Genomic DNA, 11,927 nt, shown 5'->3' with positions numbered 1-11,927 from the left:
GGAGGGAGGCCATGGCATGAAGGAGGACAGTATCTTATGTCTCTGCAAGTCATGTACATAGTGTTACTGCAGAGAAAAGCAGTGGTGTGAATATCTGCTCACAATCCTGCACACTTGATGTATCTGTGCCTCAGTGTTTGCTTGATTTTGCAGTTTCATGAGCAAGATTTTTATTTTTTTAAATTACATATTTGTGTGCTTTGCACTGGATATCAAATCTGTATTCTTAGGTTGAGGGGTTCCATTTAAATAAATAAATAATTTCAGTGCCCCCCCCATGCTCATTTTGTGTAATATGGTAATGATATCACCGTAGCAGTAATTACGGGTCATCTTCATTTCTTTCATCTCTGCCTGTTCTGATGGCTTCATTCCTTTGACGGAAAAGATTTGGCTCTGGGTGCTGTGATTATTTTGTTAAGCGTTATTCGAATAGACAGGAGTGAGAGAAATTAATCAATCCAGATGCAATTAGCATCATGTTTAACCCAGTGATGGACGTCTCAAGGTGAAACAGCCAGGGGAGTTTCAGACATTATTATTCAATCTAGTGGTTCTTATCTAAATTATAATCAAGAGAGGTTTTATTGGCTTCTCAGTGTGAAGATGTAACTCTTTCCCTGCCCTGGGGGTCAGGAAGGCTGGTCCTTCTTCTCCCTAGACTCAAGCTGCACTTAGAAGTGGCATGGACCAAGAAGGAAAGTTGTCTGAATATCCACGTTGTGTGTGGTGATCTGTCCTGTGGTCTTGGCCTGTTTTCCCTGAGAACAGAGCACAGCCTATGAGTAAGTTATTCTGAATGTTCTGTGTACAGATGAGGCATTTTGACTAGCGTTCTGGCCTAACCTTGGACAATCATTATCACTGTTCTTACTTTATGAATGAGAATAGTAACTGTTTGAAGCTCCTAGACTTTGGTCATCATGTTTTACTGGGATATGTTGTTATATAAATCCCTGAAACATGAGTATTCTGCACAAATACATGAGTATTTAATAAGAGTTTTAACTCCCTGATGAACTATTAGTTCATTGTGGTGATCTCATTGTTTTTCACACAGTTGAGCTTGAAAGGAACCTTGAGCAGAGTGTGGTGGCACTCCTGTAATCCCACAGGCACACAGGAGGCAGAGGCAGGAGAAACAAGAGTTGGTCATCTTTGGCTCTGGGCTGCTACATAGAAAGTTGGAGATTAGCCTAGCCTACATGAGACCCTATGTGGAAAAAAAAAAAAAGTTAGTGTTGAGAACATAGCTCAGCATGCACTTACAATCCTAGCATTCTGGAGGTGGTGGCATGAAGCTCAGGAATCCCTGCATAATGAATCTGATGCCAGCCTGAGCTACATGAGACTTGGTCTCAATACATTCTAAGGCAGTTGGCGCTCATTTCTGCAATACAAATGTTTAAGGGTTTTGTTTGGTTTTGGTCTGGGAGAAGGAAGATAAGAATGCATGTTTGAAATCTAGTCTCACTTTGCTCTGAAAAGAGTTCTGAGCAAGGAGACTTAATGGAGAAACACGAGCTCTCTTCACCTGAAGACAGCATTTTTCAAGTGCCTGACAATTAAGATTCTTCTACATCTGCCTTCAATCTCCAGGCATCATGGCTGACACTTCTCATATTTTATGTTCCTGCTTGATGTTTTATATTCTGAAAATAAATCTGTTGGCTGGATATTTCTGTTCTTTTATCCTTCCTTCTGCTATGAAACACTATTAAAATTATTTTCCATATTGGAACTGTCTGAATTTGTTTACCTGTTCATCAAGTCCTGACTTTGCTTTCTGCTATTACTTCTTGGATTAAACTTGGGCTATTGATCACTTGGTGTTTGTCTCTGTCCAGAGGAGCTCCAACACTGAGCTAGCACTTAGTGAAGACTCTCAGGCTGGCAAACTACCTTAGACCTGCTCTGCTGAATACCATTACAGCAGGAAAACGTTCAAATTCCCAAAAAGTAAAATCAGCATTATAAATCACCTTAGCATCTGTTTGTTTTCCTCCTGCACCAAGATATGTTAACACCTGGTTTCACCTCCAAGGCAACAGGCTTTTTTTCAAAGACAGTGGCATCAGGATACACAGTAGGGACACTGTGATTGACTTTGCTGATGAGCCACGCCCTTCCTGCTTCCTGTGTAGCGCACACTGGTCGGCAGTGAGTAGGCTCACTCTTGTCATAGCTGTCAGAGATCATTCAAGGTTTCAAACACAAACAGTAATTAGTAAGAATAATACTACATATCTACAAGATATCTTGGCAAAGCTAGCTAAATAAACAGCCTTTTGGCACATTGAGTTGAGCTAAATTAGCCAGGCTTTTCTGTGTTCCTCTCTGTTCTGAGTAAATCTTAGTATACTTAAAGAAGGTACCTTCCTCTAATACCCGGCATGGTTCCAGTAGGAATTGTAGAAGTTTGGTTTTGTGTTTGTTTTTTTCTGTTCCTATCATGTTTGCTTATTATGATAAAAGAGATGAAATCAAAATATGATAGCTATGAATATGAGGCTTTTTCAAGGAAGAGCCTTCAGCACCCTGATTTTACCAGGAATATTCTAGCTCTTCTTTGACTTTCGGGGAGTTGTGAAATGAGCCCTAGAGTGTAACTGGGCCTGGATTATTGGAATTGTCCATAAGGCCATCAGGGGTCACCAACAGCTCCGATTGACAGACTTGCTCCCAGCAGGGTTCAACCTTCCAGACTTGTGTGCTATCTCACACAAGACGTTCCTGTTACTGTTTTACAGTTGAAGATCTCTTAAGGATAATACATAAGAGGCCAGGGAGATGGCTCAGCAATTAAGAGAACGTGTTGCTTTTGCAGAGGACCAGGGTTTGATTCCCAACACGCACCATCCATAAATTCAGTCCCAGGAGATCTGATGCTCTCTTCTGACCTCCATCGGCATCAGGCATGGTGAACAGACAGATATGCAGGCAGAATACTCACATGAAATAAAATGAATAAAAGTAAGTTTAAAATGGTGGCACACACCTTTATAACCCAGCGCTTGGGAGGCAGAGGCAGGCAGATCTCTGAGTCTGAAGCCAGCCTGGTCTACAGAATGAGTTCCAGGACATCCAGGGCTATACAGAAAAACCCTGTCTTAAAAAAAAAAACAAAAACAAACAAAAGATTTATTTTAAATCTTTTTACCAGGCCTCATGTTGTATGTTTGTTTATTTAGTACAGACATGGTCCCCCTTGTTGGTGGACTGACCAGAAACCTAGGGAAGGAGTTCTGACCAAGAACAGTAGCCCCATGAGTTTGAAGGTTACAACAGTATGGTTCTATGGTCCAGCTGAAGACCGAGGCACAAGAAAGATACGATGACAGCAGGTATCACTTATGAATGCCAGTGTGACCTTGGCAGTATCAATCTCACCTTGAATAGATGAGAAGTCTGAAGCTCCAGGAGATAGAGGGGGGCTTGCCCACGGGGGCCCAGGTTCAAGGTAGAGATGAGTTTGACGTCTAGGGACGCTGTGTGCAGAAGAGACCTGCCCCGTCACAGTTGATGATGTCCCCTTTGTTTTCTTGGCTGCTCATAGAAGAACCTCCTAAAAGCTGCCGGCTGTTCCTCTTCTGTGCGAGGAAAAAGACAAGAGGAATAGGGAATAACTCTTGTCTACCTTGCAAATGTTTTTAATTACAGTGCAGCACCAAAATATTTAAAGTAGATTGAAATTGAAACCCCAACATTTTATGAGTTTCTTCTATTTCATTAAAAAGTTACTTAGTCTTTACTACATTGTTCCCTACATAAAAGTCAAGCAGAATTTTATCAGGCAATTGACTCAAAGTTATAATCTGAAAATTTTTTCTGTAATGAAACCCATATGTCACGGACAGGAGGCACAAAGCTCTGGCAGAGAGGGCTGGTCTCAGGAGTCTGCACCCAATCTTGTTCACCAGGGTCCTCTGCTAATCAATCCCTCACCCCTCACTGGTAAGAAATCAATCTGTGCTACTGAATCCTTTCGCCCAGCCACCAGAAAATTTACTGCAGAGAAGGCAGTTTGGGGCTAGGTGTTGTGGAATGGGAACTCGTGGCAAGGCTAACCGGAAGACGGAGGAATTGGAGGATCTAAGGGAAGAGATTATATTAACCCCACACCTCTTTCAGAGTGAGCAGAATAGCATCGGCCCTTCAGCCATGACCTCTCTAAGTATACCCAGGTATTTACAGCTGCTGTGAACCTGAGCGCCTGAGAGAGACTACAGAGGGGATGGAAGCAACATAAACCCGGCAGTTGATTGTGGTCTAGCCCATTGCTGGCTTTCTGTCTGCGTATCTAAATGGCCTCCTCCCCACCCTCTGCAGCAGTGCATGCTGACCCTGCAGTGAGAGTCTCTGTTGTGCTTTCCCACTCTGTGATCTCTGCCCTATCTAGAAGGGCCTGTCAGTCATGGTGTGACATGGTGCCATGCTTCTCATCTACACATCACATGTTCTGGGGGCTGATGACCAGTGGCCGGGCCCCTCTTGCATAGTTATTAGAATGGTGGTAGTGTTGCCTTCCCATTCGAGCTGGTAGTTCTAGGCAATAGACCCCAAAGCAAAAATAGCAAATTTCACCAACTAGATAAAACTCTCCTGTCCACTTTTGTCTTGATCTTTTCTCCTCTCCTTTCCTTATATATGTGTGGTGCCAAATATTAAACCTGCTAGACAAGCAACCTACTATTTAGTTGTATCCCTAGCTCTTAGAATTACTTCTTTTTATGTGTGGAGTATGTGTCCGTGGATGCACGTGTGCATGTAGAAAACAGAGGAGGGCCTTAAGCCTCCTTTCTCGGTGTCTACCTTATTTCGTGAGACAAGTCTCACTGGCCTGAAACTCAGATAAAGCTAGACTGGTTGGCCAGCCAGCCCCAGGCCTCCACCTGTCTTCACGCCTTGCACTGGGATTACAAGTTTTCACCACACCCAGCTTTTCCTAGTGGTTTCTGAGGACCAAACTCAGGTCCCCATGCTTATGCAGAAAGCACTATGGACTGTTTCATCTATTGTAACACTCTAGGAGTTGGAAAGAACCAGGAGAAAGGGGAGGAACTAGAAGTGCCAAGCTCAAGAATGTATAATCTTACCTTGGCTGTTCTCTGCAGAGAAAAACAAACTGTAACTACTGGGAAGGAGGAGGGGTGGAGCTAAGCAAGAGACAGACAACAGCTAGCTTCCTTTCCCCTGAGAGAAAGCTCTGAAGGCTCTTCCCAAGAGAGAGTTGAAATCCTTTGGTAAGAATACATTAGCAAAATATATTTACATATATAACCCTTCTTAGAAGTGTGTGTGTGTGTGTGTGTGTGTGTGTGTGTGTGTGTGTAAGGAATATGGAACAGTAGCAGAAGGCTGTGTCCTTACTCCTAATGGGATTTTGTAACAGCATGTGTGAGTTTGTTTCAGAAGTCAAAAATGAACAGATGTTGGTATAAATTACCTCTGTGTCTGATGTCTTGCAAATTAAAAGCGCGGTTGGCATCACTAAACAATTTCACTGGGTTTAGGGGGGCACAGTGTGCGGGTGGTGATTATTGTGGAAGGTTGGATAAGAATCTTCACACTGCAACAGATCGAGAGAGCGAGGATAAAAAACAAGGAATAAAATAAGGGCTCTATGAATTCATCAGAAATGTTAACGTTCCTGACGACAAGTGAACAGGAGGGCACTTGCTCTGGAGCAGGCCCTGACCCATAGCAATTTCCCTGTGCACAAAAAGGGGTTGGTGCTTAGGCTCTGATTTATAGGACGCGGCCCTCTTAGGGAGCGGTTCTGTCATGCATTCGTATATCTCCTATATGGGACTGGCAAGAAGGGAAACTCTGTCCCCTCCCATGCAGAAGAAGAAGATGACTTTGGAATGACTTGTGCTTTTATGGCGGTTTTCTGCAGCTCTGTATTGGATTAGGTGGAAGGGGAGGAATGATTGAGTGGAAAGGGTCGTTAAAGAGCATTGGTTAAACTCAGGGAGAACTTACCACTCAGAGACTTTTCAGGATCTCCGCCCATTTTCCCTTTAAATAGCTCTTGAGTCCTCAAGTATTTGAGTCTTTAAAATTCTAAGTCTAAACATATCCAGGTCTTGCTTTCACCTTAGGGTAGGGGACAGTCCGAAGAGGCTGAAGAGACGGCTCAGTGCTTAAGAACACTGTCTGCTCTCACACTGGGTCAGGTTTGGCTCCCAGCACCCACATGGCAGCTTATAACCATCTGTAACACCAGCTCCGGGAAATCTGACAGCCTCTTCTGTCCTCTGCAGGCACGTAAACAAGCACACACACAGGCAAACCACTCATACACATAGTAAACATGCACACACGCAGGCAAACCACTCATACACATGGTAAAAATAGATCCCTTTTTAAATAGCATCGAGGAATTGGGAGGTCTGAAGGACAACAGGCAGAAATCACTGATGAAATCAGGACATGTCCAGGGTTCAGCCAGGGGAGTTGTTACCCATATCTGGTTTCCACACTTGCTCCAGGCCGTGTTGCAGGCCGGTTTGATGCTGTTTGGGCTTAAAGTTCCTATACTTTACACTCAAGAGCAGGCAGTTGGCCCGTGTAGCCACTCTACCTGAAAATGTAAGTAAATCTGTAAAGGATTAGTTAAGGGTAAAGATTCCAATCAATGGAGCTTTTGAGGTTTCTGACCTCCCTTATCACCATCCATCCATCCATCCATCCATGCATCCATCCATCCATCCATCCATCCATTCATCCATCTATTCATTCACTTAGAAAATGTGGGAGTGACAACACATTTGTTCCTTGTTTAGAGAGAGGAACATCATTTGTTCACCACTATAGTGATCACCACTATACTGATAATATCCAAGAGAAAGTAGAGCAGATGGGCTCTGCCCACTGCCCGTCTACAGATGCAGAAGGTGAGGCTTGGAGACTGTCTAGCCTGAGTCTCTTGGCCTTGAAGTTCTGGCCCTCCTGCCTGTGTCCTGAGGGCTGGAGTAGACACGCACCATCATGTTTGGTTTATGTCGTGTCAGCAAGCAGTCTACCATCTGAGCTGCGTCCTCAGCCCCAGATCCTGTCTGTATTCTCTATTTTAAAAAGTCCCTGCTGTCTCCCCAAGGATAAGTAGGTGATTTCCAGTCAACTGGACTAGTCCTTTACCCCTGAATCGCCATTAACTTTGCATTACTTTCTTCAAATGGCTCGGCTAGTAAGGAGACTTGCCTGTGACCTGAATTCAGTCCCTTAAGCCCATGATGAAAGAGAGAACTGACCCCACAAGCTGTCATCCAACTTCTACATAGGCACCATAGCTATACACACACACACACACACACACACACACACTCACACACACTCACACTCACACTAAGATAAGTCTATTAAATTTATTATTGTTATTATTATTATTACCTACCTTGGGCAAGGTAGGTAGCATGAGCCTTTAATCTCAGCATTTGGGAGGCAGAGACAAGTGGATCTCTGAGTCTGAGGTCAGCCTGATCTACAGAGTAAGTTCCAGGCTAAACAAGTCTACATAAAGACCTCATCTCAAGAAAAAAAGAAAAGAAAATATTTTCTTAGGGAAATAAACAAACAAAAACCCATTTTTTTTTGAAACCCTTCCATACATAGAGTCCACTAAAAGCCACTGGCCAGTATAATTGACTGTAATAATTGACTATAAAGGAGACACTTGCTGTGTCCCTGCCTATTATCTTGTATAGTGTTGTTTGTGCGATCAGCATTTATTCAGTAGGCTGCCCTCAATCCTGACATTTTAATGGAGGAATATGTATAAAACTCATGTGCATCTACCAAGGAAAGGTCAGATTTTTGCCCCTGGAGGGTTGGGGCTCTGAGGGACCTAACCCTGAACTTCCATACCCAGCTGAGAGACTCCCTCCTCCTCTTGTTGGAGCTCAGGAGCACTGGGAGGTATAGACTGATGACACAGAAAGCCTCTCTGTGATGACAGACTGTACATATACAGAACAGGCGGGAAGCTGGAAAAGCTGGTTGTGCATCGCTGGTGATTGAACCTATGACCCTGCTACACTCGAGGCGAGCATTCTACCAGCTGAGCTACATCTCCGTGCCTTATTTTACTTTAAGACTGGGTCTTATTAAATTATGTAGCCTCCAGCCAGAATTACATGCCTTTACCACCACGCTTGGCAAATAAGCAGCTGTTAAGTTTAGATTGACTGGGGTGGAGGATGTGCCCGGCGTCATTTGCTCTGCACTAGGTAAAGGCACAAGGTCGCAGCAGACAGGCCTTTTTTACTGCAGGTTCCTCCCACAGCCACTTCCTTTCTTTGCCCAAGATGGATATGTTCTCTTTTGAGACCATGGAACGCCACCTGCCCTGTGTCCACTGAATAGTTCTGGAAGACTTCTTGCTCCCCAGCCTAGCCATCAGAAGTTTTCAAAACTGTAACTACATTTAAGTTCTAAAGTGATGATTTGTGGAATGAGATGGGGGGCAGGGGATACACTGTCCATGCTTATTGACATTTGCTTAGCAGAACTATACCAGGGGCTTCCTGAGTGCCCCTCTTGTAAGTGAGAAAGGTTTTACTTTTACTTTGGAGCCTTACATCTAGGAAAGTAGCTGAATAAACCTAGTGTAACTAGTTCTTAAAGATTGATGGTACTGAAAGCCAGGGAAAGACACATAAACCTTGCCTGGCTATATTAAATACCTACGGACTGACAATGCCAAGAGAGAGAAGACCAAAGCCCTATAAACTTTGCTTTATTACACCATCCCTGGATGAACTGCACTGAGGGAATATAAACACTGTTATATTACAGCACACAGGGCCTCCCACTGCTCCGAGGTGAGGTGTATGATCACTGATTCTGATTTGAGCTTTTAAATGTTCAGAAACTAGCAGTCCAGAGAAGATTGTAATCTTGGTTGGATTTGAGCCTCCCAGAACAAACCTCATAATAAGATAGTGGGCATGGGTGTTAGACCCGAGAGACAGAGAGTAGAGGGACTCACACTTGTCTTAGTCAGCACAAAGCATCATGGTCAAGAAGCAAGTTGGGGAGAAAAGGGTTTATTCACACCAAAGGAAGTCAGGACTGGAACTCAAGCAGGTCAGGAAGCAGGAGCTGATGCAGAGGCCATGGAAGAATGTTACTTACTGGCTTGCTCAGCTTGCTTTCTTATAGAACCTAAGACTACGAGCCCAGGGATGGCATCACCTACAATGGACTGGGCCCGTCCCCCTTGATCACTAATTGAGAAAATGCCTTACAGCTGGATCTCATGGAGACATTTCCCCAAGGGACGTTCCTTTCTCAGTGATAACTCCAGCAAAGATAGCAGATAGCCTTCCACAGTTCACCTGTACCTTATACAGTTGCCAGCTTTATACTCTCTGTCCAGTTTTAATTGTAGTAGATTAAATTTGTTGGGGTAGCAGTTTGGTATACAGTTGATTTAAGTGTATACCAATTGATCTAATTACTGATATGCTTTTTTATATTAACATATTTATTTATAAGTATAGGCACACATGACAAAGATGAGAAAGTCAGACTATTACTTTAGAGAAGTGGATCTCTTGTTCCAATCTGCATTTTTACCTTAAATCTTCCTGTGATCCTTTTTTCTATTTTAGATATTCATTGATATTTTGTTTACTTTGTGATTGCAGCCAGAGAGATGACAAGAGGAAAATTCTTGAACATTCTAGAAAAGCCCAAGAAGTAGCAACTGCTCATGGACTGGTATTCGAAGACTGTAACCAAGTTTCCTTCCAGATGCAACTCCGATGCCCACCATGTGCTTCCTTGGGAAAGCCTGAAGACTAAACTTCAGGACTGCCCTTCTCCCTTGCCCCTGGCACCCTGTGCCTCTGAGGACGTTTGGTAGCAAGAGGAGAGTTTGTTCTGCCCAAGGGTCATTGCTGTTTGCTGAGTTGGCTTCCCTGTTCTGGATATTGCTAGCACAGAGGGCCTGTCATTCTGAAAGGTGGTTTCCAGGAGCCCCAGGATCGTATGGTTCCTTTGATTCTGTAAGGGCAAAGTCATTAGTGACTTGTTGGTTGAAAGGGTTCTGTTGAGTTGTACTTGATCTCCTAAGCATTCATGATGAGGACATCAGAGACCAACTACGTTCTGGACCAGACTGTGCATCCTGACCTGTGAACTCTCCAACATCTATGGATTCTTTGGCTCCATTCTGGAGGAAACAGAATCTTGCTGAAATGCACATCTGCTTTTTAAATCTGCACCTCCAGTGACAATCCCACTGTCAACACTATCTGGTCCCCACCTCCCAGTCCCACTCGCAGGTCTGACTCCAGACAGGAGGAACTCTTGAGTGACTTTCCTGGGATTAGCTGTAGAGTGAACGGCTCATGCTGTGTCGCTTTGAGTCCTAGACCTCCAGACCAATAAGAAGGCAACAGAAGGAACTCTGGGTAGTCTGTTACGTTTGTAAGTAAAAAGGTGGGAGGGTGTGGTTGTGAGAGTCCCCATGTGACTGAAAACAGGAAGCCTGACTGACTGGTGTGCTAGCAAATGGTAGTGGCGTTTTGTCCCTCCTTCCTCCTCTCAGCCACCTATCAGATGCTTTGCTTATATAAGAACACACCCCATGAAAGTGTCCTGGCTTAACTACAGCTCTCACAGATTTTTTTTTGCTAGTTGTATGTCTGCTGAAATCTGAAAATCTTGCCCGGGGATAAAATCAATTAGACCTAGTCTGTCACATGATAAGTACAGCGAGTTCCTTGAACATTGTAGAAAGAAAAGCTCTGTGGCCATCGTCCACTGGGAGTGTGGACACAGGAAAAGTTGTGGTCAAGTTTGTGGTCTTGTATCTTTTAGGGCACAGTACTCTGGGCTCTACAGCAAGGTCCCTTGACTGTTTTTGACATTTGTGCTTAATGCTAGAATTGATGTTGGATTTTCCCCCTCATTAATGGTTTTGATCAACACAATTTTACTTTTTGAAAGGAAAAGGCAGTGAAATATATAACACAGATATGACTATGAGAAGAGATGTATTCTGCTGAGGTCCCTACAATGACCAGTTGATTTTAAGCTTAATTCTATAATTGACAGTTTTTAATCTCACTGAATGCAATTAAAGTGAGTGTGTGCAAGTGGTTGGAAAATAATGCCATAATGTCAATTTTTTTTCTTCACTCTGTTTTTGAGAGTTGATGACATCAGGCAATTTTCAGAGTTTGGGGAAATTGAAAACTTTGTGGAGAATACTGGGCTAGCTCCCCCAAACTAAGCACGTCTGTAATAGGAAGCCAGGAGTTGGTGTTTTGATCTGCTATGGCCTCCTTCTCTTTCTGTCCTATTCACCAGCACTTAATTAATGTAAGTAGGTGTTTTAGACTGTGGTATTTATTGTTTTTGTATTATCGTCCTTAGAAATGTTAATGGTGTATTTTTGTATTGATAATATAAACTTATGTATAGTATGTATTTTAGAATGTTAGAGAATACTTTGTGTATAATGTTGTCTCTCCATAATAAATATGTCCCTCATATAGGAGACCATGTTTTTCCTTAAAGGGCCAAGCTGCATGTTTAAAACATAGACTTATCAGAAGCACAATTGCGGTGACAAGCCCACTGTCCCACCAGCCATGTTGATCATTGTTCTTCCTAGAAGCTCTGATGACCCTGCTGGAGTCTCCCCATGGTTCCTCAGCATTCAGATGTACCATTCCTGTGACTCTGATCACATACCACCTCACAACTCAGTTAATCTGTGGTTTTATTCAAATCAGGGCAGCAAAATGCACCTGATAAAAACCATCTCACTGTCTCTGCAATCTCAAAACAGCATTTGAGGTACCCAGGAGTGCTTTGAGTCCATACCCCCAGCATTTAGGCATTGCAGAATGGCCTATGGGTTGGAATGGGGGCAGGTAGGCCAAAGTAGATGGCTCCCAGGAGTCGTCAAA

The 11,927-nt window shown here is 43.5% G+C and overlaps 1 protein-coding gene across 2 annotated transcripts in view; it reads left to right on the top strand.

The window, feature by feature from the left end:
• The window catches only part of Lin52 (lin-52 DREAM MuvB core complex component), an 86,469-nt gene extending 74,957 nt beyond the window's left edge, over positions 1–11,512 (top strand). For both annotated transcript variants that reach the window (XM_028771929.1, XM_028771928.1), the window contains one exon: positions 9,654–11,512. In XM_028771929.1, coding sequence (XP_028627762.1) covers positions 9,654–9,709 — 56 coding nt within the window. In that variant the 3' untranslated portion in view covers positions 9,710–11,512. The remainder of the gene's footprint in view (positions 1–9,653) is intronic.
• Positions 11,513–11,927: the final 415 nt, after the last annotated feature.

This window comes from Grammomys surdaster, unplaced genomic scaffold (assembly GCF_004785775.1).
Source record: "Grammomys surdaster isolate TR1022 unplaced genomic scaffold, NIH_TR_1.0 210, whole genome shotgun sequence".
Lineage (NCBI taxonomy): Eukaryota > Metazoa > Chordata > Mammalia > Rodentia > Muridae > Grammomys > Grammomys surdaster.
This window is presented reverse-complemented; position numbering and strand designations above follow the sequence as displayed.